The 14,811-nt window shown below is 33.3% G+C and overlaps 2 protein-coding genes and 1 long non-coding RNA gene across 3 annotated transcripts; all 3 read left to right on the forward strand.

The window, feature by feature from the left end:
- Positions 1-1,019: 1,019 nt before the first annotated feature.
- LOC18598224 (uncharacterized) lies at positions 1,020-4,441 on the forward strand. The gene is made up of 5 exons (XM_007027657.3): positions 1,020-1,242; positions 1,855-2,117; positions 2,227-2,438; positions 2,573-2,837; positions 3,855-4,441. The coding sequence occupies exons 1-5, from the start codon at positions 1,152-1,154 to the stop codon at positions 4,161-4,163; spliced, it is 1,140 nt and encodes a 379-aa protein (XP_007027719.3). The 5' UTR covers positions 1,020-1,151; the 3' UTR covers positions 4,164-4,441.
- Positions 4,442-6,657: 2,216 nt separating this feature from the next.
- Positions 6,658-9,603, forward strand: LOC18598225 (uncharacterized). Its single transcript, XM_007027658.3, has 5 exons — positions 6,658-6,866; positions 7,153-7,415; positions 7,528-7,739; positions 7,864-8,128; positions 9,117-9,603. Exons 1-5 carry the CDS (start codon positions 6,773-6,775, stop codon positions 9,414-9,416), a joined length of 1,134 nt encoding a protein of 377 aa, XP_007027720.3. The 5' UTR covers positions 6,658-6,772; the 3' UTR covers positions 9,417-9,603.
- Positions 9,604-11,769: 2,166 nt separating this feature from the next.
- LOC148762386 (uncharacterized) lies at positions 11,770-14,365 on the forward strand. The gene is made up of 3 exons (XR_016026426.1): positions 11,770-11,865; positions 12,517-12,596; positions 13,463-14,365. It is a non-coding gene; the product is annotated as an uncharacterized LOC148762386 (long non-coding RNA).
- The last annotated feature ends 446 nt before the right edge of the window (positions 14,366-14,811 follow it).

A 14,811-nucleotide genomic window follows, 5' to 3' on the forward strand; every position in this document is an offset into this window, starting at 1 on the left:
AGACTTGTAAATAGCTTGGGACTCTATGTTTGTAACTTTAGCCATTGAAGTAAGTTTAGATAGAGAAAGAGGATTCAAATGAGTGTGAGGGATATCATAATCCTAGGGTTTTGAGCAATTTGATTTTCTAGTGAATTTTGTTTTTTAATTATTAGTTTTAATTTTTTAGTTTAATTTAGGTTTTATATAATCATTTAATTTTGACTACTTAGATAAAATTAGTTTGTCACAATTTTAGTACTTACCTTAAGTTGGTGCAATTCTCAATAAAATTCAACACACTACTTACTTCTATATTACTTGTTGCAATACGTACACTTGCATGAAGCAAATCAACAACTCTTATGCAACAATAATATTTTCAAGGTTATTTATTAATTAATTTTCTCACTTGTAATAATGGAAATTCAATTAAGAATTAAAAATTATATAATATGTATATATTATTTCTCTTAATAATTGACAGCCATTGTATGAGTAAATGAATCAAAGCCTAGTTTTTATTATTTAAAGAAGCATAAAATAAATAACTGTATATGAGAGAAAAAAATCAAGTACTAATAGCATTATTTACTTTGAGAGTAAAGAAACGTATAAACATTTTAGAGTTAACATGAGAGATTTAATTTATAAAGTTAAATATATCATTGTGATATGGTAGCAGTGCACAAAATTATAATTTCTTGAATTATTTCTTTTCTAGATATTACATTGATTAAAAAATAATATGCCTAATAGGAACTCTTGAGCCTTGACCAGTCAAATTAAGCTTAGTCCACAGTAAGTAGGAAAAGCAATCATTCAAACTCTCATAATTACATAGATAACCCGGGCTTTTCAAGGTTTAAGCTTGAACATGCTAAAAATGTCTAATTTACCAAGAAAGCCTTTACCTTTGTACCTTAATCCATCACGGCTAGTTAGCAACTTCCTTAAAAAGAGTGTCCATTTCAGTCATCCTTGTAAAAATCAGAAAAGAGTAAAACTATCACATGTCTTAATCATACTAAAAACAGAACAAAACAAAACAAAGCAAAACTCCTCTGTCTAAGTTGTTTCGTTGGTTGCTTTGATTTTCTCCAGTCCATATTTTCTTTGGACACCTTGGGAGATTGTTTTTGTGGTGGATTTTGTTTAAAGAGACCAAAAAAATGGCAGGAGTTAATAGGAAAATATCAGCTGCATCAGCAAGAGCTCACACTAGAAGAGCCAAGGAAAACACTTCTTTCAAGCTTCCTTCAGGTGGGTTTTCTTTTTTCAAAATTAAAAAAAAAAAAAGAAAGTCTACCTTTAATTTGATCTGCTTTTGGTTATATTCTCATTGTAAAATTCCACAATTTTCTTTTATCTGGGTCACCTTGTTTCTGTTATTACCCTCCTTTTCTTCTTAGAAAGCATAAGAAAGTTGAAAATTTTGGATCTTCGATTCTTCATTTCTTGCAGAATTTTGAAACATTCAATCATCTCAGTGTAATGAAGTTTGGGTTTTCATTTCTCATTGTTTCTGCTGAGATTGTATGATTAATTATTCTTTGCATTCACTGAGTATTTGGGTCTAGAGTCAAGACCTGAACTTTTAGCTTGGCTTGATGTAAAAATCATTCCTTTTTTTTATAGAAAGGAGTAACGTGAGTTGAATTCTTCATTTTGCTAAAGAAAGGGCTTCTGCGTCTTTTAATGGTAAAAGAAGGGCTTTTTGTTGCCTTAGAGTTGTATATTTCAAGTTGGGTGATCTATAAAGGCATTTTGTTTACACGTTGTCTTGTTCCACAGATGATGTCCTGTCACTGCCATTTCTTTCAAATTGATATGTCTAATATTGTAGACTGTTTGATTATAACTCAAAAATTGCAGGGATATTCACGAAGATACTGTTGGTCTTGTCTGTGGGGATTTTGGCATGGGCTTATCAGGCGATCCAGCCTCCTCTACCCAAGACATGCGGCTCTCCAGATGGTCTACCTGTCACTGCATCAAGAATAAAGCTGAAGGATGGAAGGCATTTGGCCTACAAAGAGCATGGTGTACCACGAGATAAAGCGAAGTACAAAATTGTCTTTGTCCATGGCTTTGATTGTTGTAGGCATGATGCTGTTGTTGCCACTACCCTGTCTCTGGTATTTATTTGTTTTTTCATTCTTCTATATTATTTTGAGTGGTGGTCTGAGCTTTCAATTGTAACATGTTGAAGTAAGTGTCATTTGACTTCATGGTTGTTTCTTCCAGGAAATTGTTGAAACTTTAGGGGTCTACATTGTGTCTTTTGACAGACCAGGTTATGGAGAGAGTGACCCTAATCCAAGACGAACTGTAAAGAGTATGGCTTTGGATATAGAAGAGCTTGCTGATCAATTGGGACTGGGATCCAAGTTTTATGTAATTGGATTTTCTATGGGGGGGCAGGTGATTTGGAGCTGCCTCAAGTACATCCCTCACAGGTAATCTGTTGCTGAACTACTTGAATGCAACATATGAAGAGAGAAAGAGAATACGTATGATGTTTGTACTGCTGTTGCTATACTGCTTGCTTTTTCACGTTTTCTCATGTGAGGGATATTTGCAACTCCAACAGGTTAGCTGGGGCAACATTGGTAGCGCCAGTTGTCAACTACTGGTGGTCTGGTTTTCCTACAAACTTATCTAAAGAAGCATATCACCAACAGTTACCACAAGACCAATGGACACTTCGTGTGTCTCACTATGCTTCCTGGCTTACCTACTGGTGGAACACTCAAAAATGGTTCCCTAGTTCTAGCGTCATCGCTCACAGTACTGATATTCTTTCTAGTCAGGACAAAGAACTCTTGCCCAAGATAGTCTCTACAAGGAATCACAGGGTATGTATTTCTATCTGCCAAAGAGTTCCTTGTGTTACATATATCAGTACTATTACAAAAGATAAAACTAATAGAGGTAATGAACCAACTCAATTACTCGTGGCAGTTTAAGAAAAGTACCATATTGGCTGCAGAACACTATGCCTCCCTTGACAAGTTTATTAAATTTATGTTTTGTTGTTTGGCACTAAGTGACAGATTTTTTTCTCACATGCAATTATGCATTTATTTTCTGTGAGTATTTTGGTCATACTCCATAGATGAGGCTACACTGGTTGTACTTGGCTGTGAATGGTGCTTTTTTCCTAAGATTGGCAAGTCTATGAGAATGATAATTGGGGCAGTGACATAAATTGATGCTAATGATCTCTGCTTACATTTGAAATAGGGTATAATTCTCCAACTCCAATAACAATTTGGTAACATTTTCATTAGAAAGCCTACTTTCATTTGGTAAGATTCTCTCTCACTGACATGCACCAAAATCCTAACCTTCAAAAACTGCACCTTTGTGTTCAATGTCCAAATTCACTATTGATTTCTGCAGTTTAATTGTTGTCTTAGCAGTTTAAGTCACTGATGATGTGGTCTTTGGTTGTCTGCTGCATTTTTGTTTGTGAAATCTGGTCGAAAAATTGTTTTTGTTTTGACTCATATTTGAGCTGTGATTAGTTGTGTTTGTGGATTGTGTTGGTTCAGTTATGGGCATCTGTTGGCGGTATAAGGATTTTATTGTAGTGAATGGTTGTGGTGGATTAATGGTAGTTCCTTGAACTTGAACTGCTTGTCTGTGGTGGTAGTGGTTTTCCATAGTGGAGATAGTGAAAATTCAAGTATTCTTAGCGCATCTACTGAATGAATCTCTGTCTGTAACAAATAGAGTTTTTTGCACTATCAATAATCTCTCTTTTTCTTGTTTTTCCCGCTCTTTGTATCTTCTTTATAATTGAATTTGGAACTCTATATATATTCTCTGGTATTGCCATCATCATAATCTTTTGTCTGTCCTCCCCTTAGGCACTAGTAAGACAGCAAGGTGAATACGAGTCCCTGCATCGTGACCTAAACATTGGATTTGGAACATGGGAATTCTCTCCAATGGATCTGGACAACCCCTTTCCTAATAATGAGGGCTCTGTGCACCTGTGGCATGGAGATGAAGATAGGCTTGTGCCTGTTACATTGCAACGCTACATCGTGCAACAACTCCCATGGATTCACTACCATGAACTACCTGGTGCAGGACATATGTTTCCACATGCGGATGGGATGTCTAATAACATAGTGAAGGCACTTTTGGTCGGTGAAAAGGAGACACCTTCGTAGGTTTTGACCCTTATCCCAGCATCCCTCATCAGTTTATAACCAGACTATACAATGTTACAAGGGAAAATAAGGTTTATTCATTTATTTTTGAAGAGGGGATAGTCCAGGGACTGGGATTTCTAGAAGTATCCTTTTTTCTGTCTATTGTTTAGATTGTCGAACTTTTGAACAATGTAGTAGTAACAGTTTTGTACGCATGAATAAATTTTACTAAGCACATGATAAGAAGATGGCAGTGCCCCTCTGATACAGGGGGTATTTCTTCGATTCTTCCTCAATCCGACGGTCTATCCCTTTTATGGGCTCTTATTTTTTCTAATGTTTCGCTGGCTGTAGATGTATGTAGGGATGTCAACGGGTACCCTATATACCCTACTTAGTTACACCGGATTAGAGTATTTCATAAAAGGATTTTAGGTAGGGTTCGGGTAGTGATTTCACTACCCGAATCAGATTCGGATAGGGTTCGGGTACCACTCATTAGGTACCCGTTACCTGAACTCTATTAATATTTATAAATATTTTATTATTATTTTAATAATTAAATTAAAAATTTACAATTTTTATTAACTCTACATGTAATTTTTTTATTATTAAAAACTAATAAATATATGAAAAGTATGGTTATTTTAATTATTAATATGATGACATTAATATATTTAAATTAAAAAATTATTAGATTGTTAATTATGTTTAAATAATTTGAATATTATATCATATTATAAAAGAATATAATTATCATTATATATGTACTTTTAATATACATATATTTACTTTTTATTTTGTATTAACATTATAAAAATTATGTCTTATAAAATTATTAATTATAATATATATACCATTATTTATATAATCTTATAATATATATACTTAAAGAAAGCTTTTGAGATTAGAATAGTTTTAAAACTTAACTGTTTTTTTTTTTAATTTCTTGAAATTAAGAACAAATTCTTATAATTAATTAAATTAATTCATGAAACTACTATTGTTAATTAACTTGTAATGTCTTTTAATATATATAGTTTATATATTGTGTTAATTTATAAGAAATATAATTATTATTTTATATATTATAATATTTTTTATGTATGAGTGTGTGTGTATATATATATATATATGTACTTTAAATATAAATATATTTACTTTTTATTTTATATTAACATTGTAAAAATTATAACTTATAAAATTATTAATTACAGTATATATACTTTTGTTTATATAAACTTATAATATATAAATCTAAAGAGAAGTTATGAAATTAGAAAAGTTAATTGGGTAATTGGGTACCCATGAAGAAGATTTTAATAATTTTTTTATTTAATCCGGTATTTAAACGGGTTAGGGTAATTATAGGATAGTAAGAACGTATTAAGGTTAGGGTTAAGGTAGTAATTTTTAAATTATTCGGATAGTTAATAGGATTAGGGTAGTTAATTTTTAATAGGGTTAGGGTTCGGATACCTCGAAATTATAAGGTACCCGACCCATTGACATCCCTAGATGTATATGTCACGGGTCATTATTTTCATTCCAAAAGATTAATCTAGCGAAGCAAAATATATAACGTTCACGTTTATAAGCTTTTCAGGACTTTGACATGATATTCTTATTCATTCAATTTGACGACATTTTCATTGTCATTGATCATTTTTTCTGTCTCTCTTTTAAGTGTATTTGGTGTGGATCAGATTTAAATTGCATTTATTTTGATATTACTTCGTCACGGTTATTATCTTCTCCTTAAAAGGTAGATGTGTTGGATGAGTGGCCTTGGAGATTAGGAATTTAAGATGGAGCCCTAGCATCATAAAAAGAATTTGGAGAGAGATGAAGATTTGAGGGTGAGTACCGTGAGAGGAGAAAAGGAAAAAGATGGCATGCTCGGTGGCGGTAATGAAGAAGAAACTTTAAAACTTTTTTTTTTCTATATTTTGGAAGTCACTTTTCAAATATAAAAATTAAGGAAAGAAGAGAACAAGAGTTTTCCTAAGTATTTATCTTCTTACTCTTGTAAAATTAAAAAATTCGTCTAAAATAAATTGTTTTCTTATTCATAAACGAATTATACAAATTAAAATATAATATAGATATGATAATTTGTTAATTAAACGAATTAATTCATTTAATGTAGATAAGAATCATAACTTAAATATGTTAACACAATTAATACTTGATAGGTTTAAAATATGAAATATAATAATTCCAAATATAAATTAATTTAAATTTTATATTGTATTTGTGTCATGTTAATCAAATTTATAGAGAAGTTAAATTTATTTTATTGCTTTTACTCATTCCACTCGAATGGCTAAGTCATTTTTTTCCTTTTAACCAAAAGAAAACAACGTATTAACTTTTCTTTTGGAACTCTGAATAGTTTATTTTTAAAGTTGAAGTCAAACTTTTGAGTTTTGACCATAACTTGCATTAATCTCTTACCCCCAAACAAAAAAACACAATTTAAGAAAGAAAGTAATGGTTTATGCCAATTAATATAAACATCAAATTAAGTCCCTAGCTTACTCTGTTGACTTCCACCTTATCTCAATGAACTATTTTAGCTAGTCTATCCTTTTCAGGTTAGGGGGTGTTGTTTTGAGAGATAAAATATGGCGGGAGAAGTTAACAGGAAGATATCAGCAGCATCAGCCAGGGCTCACACCAGAAAATCTAATCAGAGCACTTCTTTCAAGCTTCCTCCAGGTGGGTTTTGCTTTACTTTTCATTTTATTTGATCTAATCTTACTTCAACTTTCAAGCTTTCTTCATGTGTATAGTGATGTTTACTTTTCTGGTGCTGTATTTAGTTGATAAGCAGATGTAATTATGTGCTAAAAAAATGGAATTTACTGTTTCTGATCACTGCTTTGAACGGTTGAGAACAGATTTTTCTTTTCTTGGGATTTGTTTTGATTGGCTTGTGACTATGTTCATTTAGATTTATTCTGCTTTTACCTCGAAGTGGTAGTTTTAAGGTAGAAATTTTCAGGTATATTCCAGAAAATACTAGCAGTCTTGTTTGTGGGGATTTTGTCATGGGTTTACCAGGCGATCCAACCACCTCCACCCAAGATATGCGGCTCTCCTAATGGGCCTACTGTTACAGCACCAAGAATAAAGCTTCGAGATAGAAGGTATTTGGCCTACAAAGAACATGGTGTTCCAAGAGATGTGGCCAAGTATAAAATTATCTATGTGCATGGTTTCAATTCTGGTAGGCATGATGCTGCTGTTGCAACTACTCTATCTCCGGTACTTATTGAGTGGCTTATTTTTCTTTATTTTTCAGTCTCTCCTCTTAAGTTTTAATGTTTAATATGTTAAAAAGTTAGTGTATCATTGACTTTTTGACGGTTTCTTTCAGGAAGTTGTTGAGGAGTTAGGGATCTACATTGTGTCTTTTGACAGACCAGGTTATGGAGAAAGTGATCCTAATCCAAAACGAACAGTAAAGAGCATGGCCTTGGATATAGAGGAGCTTGCTGATCAGTTAGGACTAGGATCCAAATTCTATGTAATTGGCTATTCCATGGGTGGGCAGGTGATTTGGAGTTGTCTCAAGTACATCCCTAACAGGTATTGTTGGCTAAGCTAAGCACAAGATAAAATGAACCAGTAGGCGCTTTGCCACCGAAGTTCATCTAACAGTCACATTTTCTTTCTTTTCTCATATCTGTGGCACATTTGCAACTCCAAACAGGTTAGCGGGAGTGACACTATTAGCTCCAGCTGTTAACTATTGGTGGCCTCATTTTCCTGTAAACATATCTAATGAAGCTTTCAATCAGAAGACACCTCAAGACCAATGGGTTATCCGTGTTGCTCACTACACTCCATGGCTTGTCTATTGGTGGAACACTCAAAAATTGTTCCCTGCTTCTAGTGTTTTAGCTGGCAATTCTGATATTTTGTCCAGCCAGGACAAAGAAATTATGTCTCAGATTTCTGCAAGAAAGAATTTTGCGGTATGCATCTCTCTTTACAAAAGAGGTTCCTGTATTTTGTTTTATCTATTTATTTTATTTTGTGGTTGGGGTGGGGGACTAAATGGAAGCAAAATGCAATCATGATATCTAGAAAATGGTTTGGTGCTGTCAAACAATAATATAAAAAAAGCCATAAGATTATTGATGTTGTAAGCAATATTAACTTAGTGACAGTGTCCACGATTCAATATTCTTTGTAGATTCTCATAGTTCTCAAGTTCAAAACTCTTATTTATTTAATTTCTAACCTGAAATCTTTACCAACTGGTAGTTGAAGCTCTTCCGGAAAAAAAAAATCACAGGAGAAAATATGTTAAGAGACCCGAGACCCAAAATTACGAGAACCATAATTCATAACAGAAATAAACAATACCATTTTTAACAAAGGGAAAGGAACACAGTTTAATTGTAGTAGGAGATCTAAAAACCATGTTAGTTGTAAACAGTTAGTAGAAAAATGGAGAAAACAGCTTAGCAAAGAGATTTCATCAATTAATTCAGCCATCCTTTTAACTATATTGAGTAATCTACCTTTGACAAATCTTCACATGAATTCTGTTGCTCTGCATCATTTTATTGGTTTTGCCAGAAATGCATAGCAGTATGTAAGTGCACCTATTTGCTTTTTGTCAAAGAAAGGCTCATAGTGTAATGATGTATTTCATAAGTTCTGACTCCAATATTAAGTATTTGAGAGCAGAAAAGATATTAGATTTCTTTCCTTTCTCAGATTTAAGGTTGGAATTCTTGGTCAAAACATCAGATGTTACCTCTCATTGACTGTAGTTTCGGTGTAAGACTATTGGGTACTGTTTTCTAATAAAAAGTATATTTCCGTCAATTTCTATGTAGGCAGATTGTCTTATCATGTCAGTTCTCTCCTTCAACCTTTTTCCCTTATAATATTACAAGGTAATTGAATTTTGGATTTATGGTATGATTAATACTTTTGTTTCATTCCTTCCAGTCACAACAAGTTACTCAGCAAGGAGAATTCGAGTCCCTACATCGTGATCTTATAGTTGGACAAGGAGCCTGGGAATTTGATCCTTTGGATCTGGAAAATCCATTTCCCAACAATGAGGGTTTTGTACACCTTTGGCATGGGAATCAGGATAGAATTGTGCCCGTTACAATGAACCGCTACATTGCCCAACAACTTCCCTGGATACTCTACCATGAGCTTTCAGGTGCTGGGCATTTCTTTCCTCTAGCTGATGGGACTTCCAATGCTATCATAAAGGCACTTTTAGTTGGAGAATATTAGTGAGTATTGGGCTATCTCGGGTCGCTTATCTGTTCATGTCATGCTGTATAAGCCTGACATTTGAAATTAATCATTCTAATTTATACAACAAATTTTGTACCCCATATGGATGTTTTTGTCTGTCCTGTGCTGCGAATATTACTTGATAATTTGTTCTCAAAACGAGTTAGCTGACTATGATTTTGCCTAGTGGATATTGTTTTTGTGGGTGACAATATATGAGAATATCTGTTTAGGTTTGCGATGTTAGAAAGGCCAGATTCATCATGCATACAGTGCAAGCATGTATACCAGGTCTTAGTTGACTAGCTTAAATGTTTTTCATGTTCTTATAAGAGGAAATTATGAGAAATGACCTTCATAGTAAGGTGATTTCAAAAATAACCGTCTTTATAATTTTAACTGTTTTTAGCTAATATTTGACATGACTTGACAAGAATACCCTTTAATCCAATTAATCCAAATGAAGGCGCGTCTCAGTTTCTTTCTTTCTGCTCTCTCGCCATTCAGCTTAAAATTTCAAAATTAAATCTCGATTTAGATTTAACTATCCCTCCGTCCAACTCTCCAACACCATCGAGGTCTATATCGGCAGCCAACTTTCTCACGATCTCAAAGTGCAGAGATGACATCAAGGTATTTGTTATGGGTTCTTGCGTTTATTTAGGGTTATTTATAAAATGAAAAAATTGATGGGTAAACTATATGAGTTTAGAAACTTAAATCTGGCTGGGGGTAGCGAAGTTAATCAGTTTATAGGCGATGCGTGAATATTTGTTAGGCATCGAGTCACTGGATATTAGGATGTGTGACTGGATATTAGGAATTATTACTTGTTTATTTGGCATTAGCTGCCTGAATATTTGTTGAGCATTGCGTGAGTTCTTTATAGGCATTACGTGACTGAATATATGTTGAGCGTTGTGTGACAAGTATTACGTGACTGAATATTACATGACTGAATATTTGTTGAGCATTGTGTGAGTTCTTTATAGGCATTACGTGACTTAATATTTGTTGAGCGTTGCGTGACAAGCGTTACATGACTGAATATTTGTTGAGCATTGCGTGACCTATTTGTAAGCATTGCGTGACTTTAGCTACCTAATGCTGAAGGTGATTATCTACTGATTCAACCCGCTTAATAACAAATTGTGTAAAATTAGAAGAGAAATAGGCTAAAGTTGTTTGGTAAACTGTTAACAAAATAAATTATATAAGCTGTAATTTCGGTTAAAATTACCATAAAAGGATATTGAGTGTCATCTTCAATAACCTAATAAGCTCTAATATAATTCTTGAAGTTTATATATAATTTCATACTTGAATAGTAGCAATAGTTTTAGATTTTGGTTAGTTTATTATGATACTTAAATTAAAAAAAAAAGAGAAAATAGGAAACGATAACGAATTTCTTGGAAAAGAGAAAAGAGGTAATATTAAAATCTTTTTTGATTAGTGAAAAAGAGACAAAACCTTTAAGCTGCTTTTCATTAAGAATTTCTTGGAAAATGATGTTTGATTTGGCTTTTGTTTTAAGAGGTAGATAAGATGAAAGGGCAGGCCGAACAGGTACTTAATAACCAATTCAACCCCCCTTCATTGCACTGATATGGGTGTAGAAAACGAAGAGTTAGTTTTCATGCCTATAAATAAAGGGAACCATTAACCATTTGAATCAAATTCAATTATCTTAATCTGTCAAACCCTGCTTTGTAAAATAATTATAATATCATTCACATGCTCGATAGAATGTTTGTATATTTAGGAAGTTCGAGAAATCGTTAAAAGACGATATTGCCCATAATGGTATCATTAAGTCGATTAAGCCTCGAACTAGTTCAAATAGGAATTTTAAGGTGAAATTAAGAGTTTCACAGTTCAGGGATGACTCAAAATGGTAATTAGGAGTTCGAGGATCAATTCGGAGTCAAATTGAAATTTTCACTATTAGGGGTAAAATTGTAATTTTTCCATCTGCGGACAAAATTTGAGATTTTGAGAGAATTTAGATCACATTTGACAAATTGGGGAATGATATGAGTATAAGGGATAAAAAATATGTCTATGGGTAATTTTTCAATTTTTGGGGCAAAAATGTAATTTTTTTATTTTTACGGGGGCAAAAGTGTAAATATCAAAAATTACTTCACCAAGACTTTGGATAAGTTTGAGAATTTTATCTAAGTTATGGATATTTTAATGAATAATGTGTGGTGGAGATTTAAAGCTTGAAAGATAAGAATTTAAAAAATAGACCAATAATGTAGTGACATGTGGCAAGTTTAGATTATTATATTATTTAACTATAAAAATCAGCCCACACCACCATTTTCTCTTCATTATGGCCGGCCATAGCAAGAAAACAAAAGGGAAAAGAAAAACAAAAACCTAGGGGGAGAAATTCAAGGAAAAATTGGTGAAAATTCAAGGAAACAAGTGACCAAAGGTAAAATTTCTTGATTTTGACTTGTGCTTTACCTTTCCCATGCATTTCCCATCATTTTTCATGGTTGAATCATGTGATATGAGGATGAATTCAATTCTGAAAAAATGGGTTAGGAGAGAGAAACTTGTTAGATTAATTTGATTTTAAGTTATGTTAGTGTTTTAAGTTAGTTTAGCATATTTAGGAACAAAACAACAAGAAAAGAATTTATTTTCCTCCATTACCATTATTGGCTGAATTTTCTAAGGGAATATTGGCTGATGATCTTGATGTTTATTTGAGGAATTATGATGAATAATGATGAATTATGAGTCTAGAAAAATAATGGAAATTTTTGGAGCAAAAATATGAATTTTTACCCATTAGGGGTATTTTCGTAATTTACTATCAAGATTGATAATTTGCACCACGCCGAGGGACATTAAGTCAATTTGGGTGCAATTGAGATATAGAAACTGAAAAAAATTAATTTGAGATTAAATTGGACGCGTTAGTAATTTAATCGGGTAATAGGCCGAATTAAGTCAGCACCGAATTTAAGCGATAGTCGGATAAGTTGCATGTCATATCATGCATATATACCGAGCCTGAATTGATTTTATAATGGTCAAGCATTGATGTGGTGAATTATGTATTGTACATTGTGGATAGGTGGTGAGCAAATTACACTGGTAAAAGTACCAAAATTGTGCTTGAAGACTGGGATTAGGAGTACATCGACTCCTAGAACTGTGAGTGGACAATTTATCGTCTTAAATATCTAGAGTAATTATACTTGTTTGATGCTTTTATTGAATGGTGAATTTAAATTATAAAATATTATGTTTTCCAATTAAAATGTTTTTTAATAAAAATGAGATTTATACTGGTTTTAAAATCAAATATTGTTTTGGGAAAATTGAGTATATGGAGACTGTGTTGAAATTTATGATTTTATATGTTATTGAAATTGGAGCTTATGACAATATGGTAGCATGATGGCTAAATTTTTGGGGTTGGCATGAAATATATGAACAGTTTTGGATTGGTCTCGGTAGACTGAATTACATTTTATTCGCCATATTATGCTACTAAAATTTTTATGGGTCTGGTGGTATATTAAACGGTCACTGCAGTGGTGGGGGTTTCCGTGGACTGCCTATGAGAGGGGCACGGTAACTCAATTATATACTTACCTTCGGGGGGAGATGTTGGGTGAAGTATCTCCTGAGGTATGATTTGAGTGCACCTCACGTTCGGGCCACCACGTGAGAGTGAGACTCAGCCAACGCCAAGGAACGGCTGTGTGTCAGATGTGAAAACATGTTTATGGGTATAGGTCATTGAACAGCCTTGGCGGTCTCAGTGGGATACCTTGACAAAGGTACCCGCGAGAATGATATTGGCAGGGGCCAAGTTTAAAAAAATTCATAAGTCAGAGAAATTTTGATGAAAAGAAATTATTTGGTATAGATTGAAACGAATTTTGTGTTATGAACATTATTGAGATATAACGTTTTTATATTGTCTCCATCTACTCGGCTTTAGATGCTTTTGATGGTAATTGTTTACTCACTGGGATTATTTAATCTCACCCCTCTTCCTATCCATTTTTCAGGCTCAGGACAGTTTGTTGATAGTTGATTAAGACGAGAATTAATCTCGGAGTTGCATCATAGGAAGTAAGGGTTCGTAGCTCTACACCTTCTTGGTTAGTTGGGGGCCCACGTGTCACTGTAAACAAAATTTCATACTTTAATTATCTTTATTACTATATGAATAAATTTATTTTACTCTTACGCTACAAAAGTTATTTTAGGAAGACTTTGAAAATATTGTGTTTTAAGAAAATAGAATATTTTATTTAATATTTTTATTATATTCAAATAGCTATAATTTTACTTTAAACGAATGTTTTAGACTTCAAAATTTAATTTAAATCATGAAATATGTGTTTCCACTTACATATTACATTTTTTCGGATTTCGAAATTTCAAAAAGAAAAATGATGAAAATGCCCCAGTGAGCTAGAAAATAATATTTTTATTGTTTTGAGTTGGAAACAACTTATGATTTCTTGAAATGCGAGATTTAATAACTGTCGCTCACCGGGGAGATGCGGAAGTTGATGCTAAGTCTTGCGGGGTTTCGATCGGCATTCGGGGTAATTAGTGCTTATCGGGACGTCGCGACAGTTGTCACGGGCCCGATGGGAGTTCCGGGTCGTGACATAATCAATCTCATATAATTGAAAAATGACGTTCAGAGATCCAAGAGTCGAGAAGGGGAAAGAGGCAGCCTCCAAAAAGGAGGAAGTGCCTTTGAGTGTGAGGGACCAATTGCACATATTCCAGCAGGAGATGCAAGTCATCATCGACAACTTGATGCAAAGGACTTTTGACCTAGAGGCTGCCATCCTAAGCAACGGAATGATTCTCGTTGAGATAGAGTTCAAAGTAGATGAACTTATGAAGAAATGAACTATGATTCATTTTTTTTTTATCATCTCCTTATATTTTCGATGGGATCTTTTTAATAAAATTTGAATAAATTTTATAGCAATTTTTATTTTCATTGAGCACATATTTTCTTGAGTTATTTTCTTCGTTTAAGTTATATTATGCTGAATAACTTCGTGAGTGGATGTTAGGCATTAGGTGACCTATTATTAGGTATTGGGAGAGTGGGTTATACGCGGTGCGTGAATTGTGCAATGCATATCTTTTGTTGAGACATTGCGTGAATGGTTTGTATATATATGGAATAGAGTACCTATAGCGACATGTTGTTATGTATTGCATGACGTTGGGCTAGTACATGACTGTTTAAGTTGGCATAACGTGAGTGGATATTAGGCATCGATTGACTTATTATTAGGTATTACGAGACTGGTGGTGCTTGACTTGTGCAATTCACCTTTTGTTTTGAGGCTTATTATTCATTGAGTAACTTATTCTTAGGTGTTAC

Source organism: Theobroma cacao, chromosome 5 (assembly GCF_053813885.1).
Source record: "Theobroma cacao isolate CCN51 chromosome 5, ASM5381388v1, whole genome shotgun sequence".
Classification (NCBI taxonomy): Eukaryota; Viridiplantae; Streptophyta; class Magnoliopsida; order Malvales; family Malvaceae; genus Theobroma; species Theobroma cacao.

Coding starts and splice junctions, on each gene's coding strand:
- LOC18598225 (XM_007027658.3), top strand. CDS start 6,773: ATGGCGGGAGAAGTTAACAGGAAGATATCAGCAGCATCAGCCAGGGCT. Junction 7,416..7,527: donor TTGCAACTACTCTATCTCCG/GTACTTATTGAG, acceptor GGTTTCTTTCAG/GAAGTTGTTGAGGAGTTAGG. Junction 7,740..7,863: donor CTCAAGTACATCCCTAACAG/GTATTGTTGGCT, acceptor AACTCCAAACAG/GTTAGCGGGAGTGACACTAT.
- LOC18598224 (XM_007027657.3), top strand. CDS start 1,152: ATGGCAGGAGTTAATAGGAAAATATCAGCTGCATCAGCAAGAGCTCAC. Junction 2,118..2,226: donor TTGCCACTACCCTGTCTCTG/GTATTTATTTGT, acceptor TGTTTCTTCCAG/GAAATTGTTGAAACTTTAGG. Junction 2,838..3,854: donor TCTCTACAAGGAATCACAGG/GTATGTATTTCT, acceptor TCCTCCCCTTAG/GCACTAGTAAGACAGCAAGG.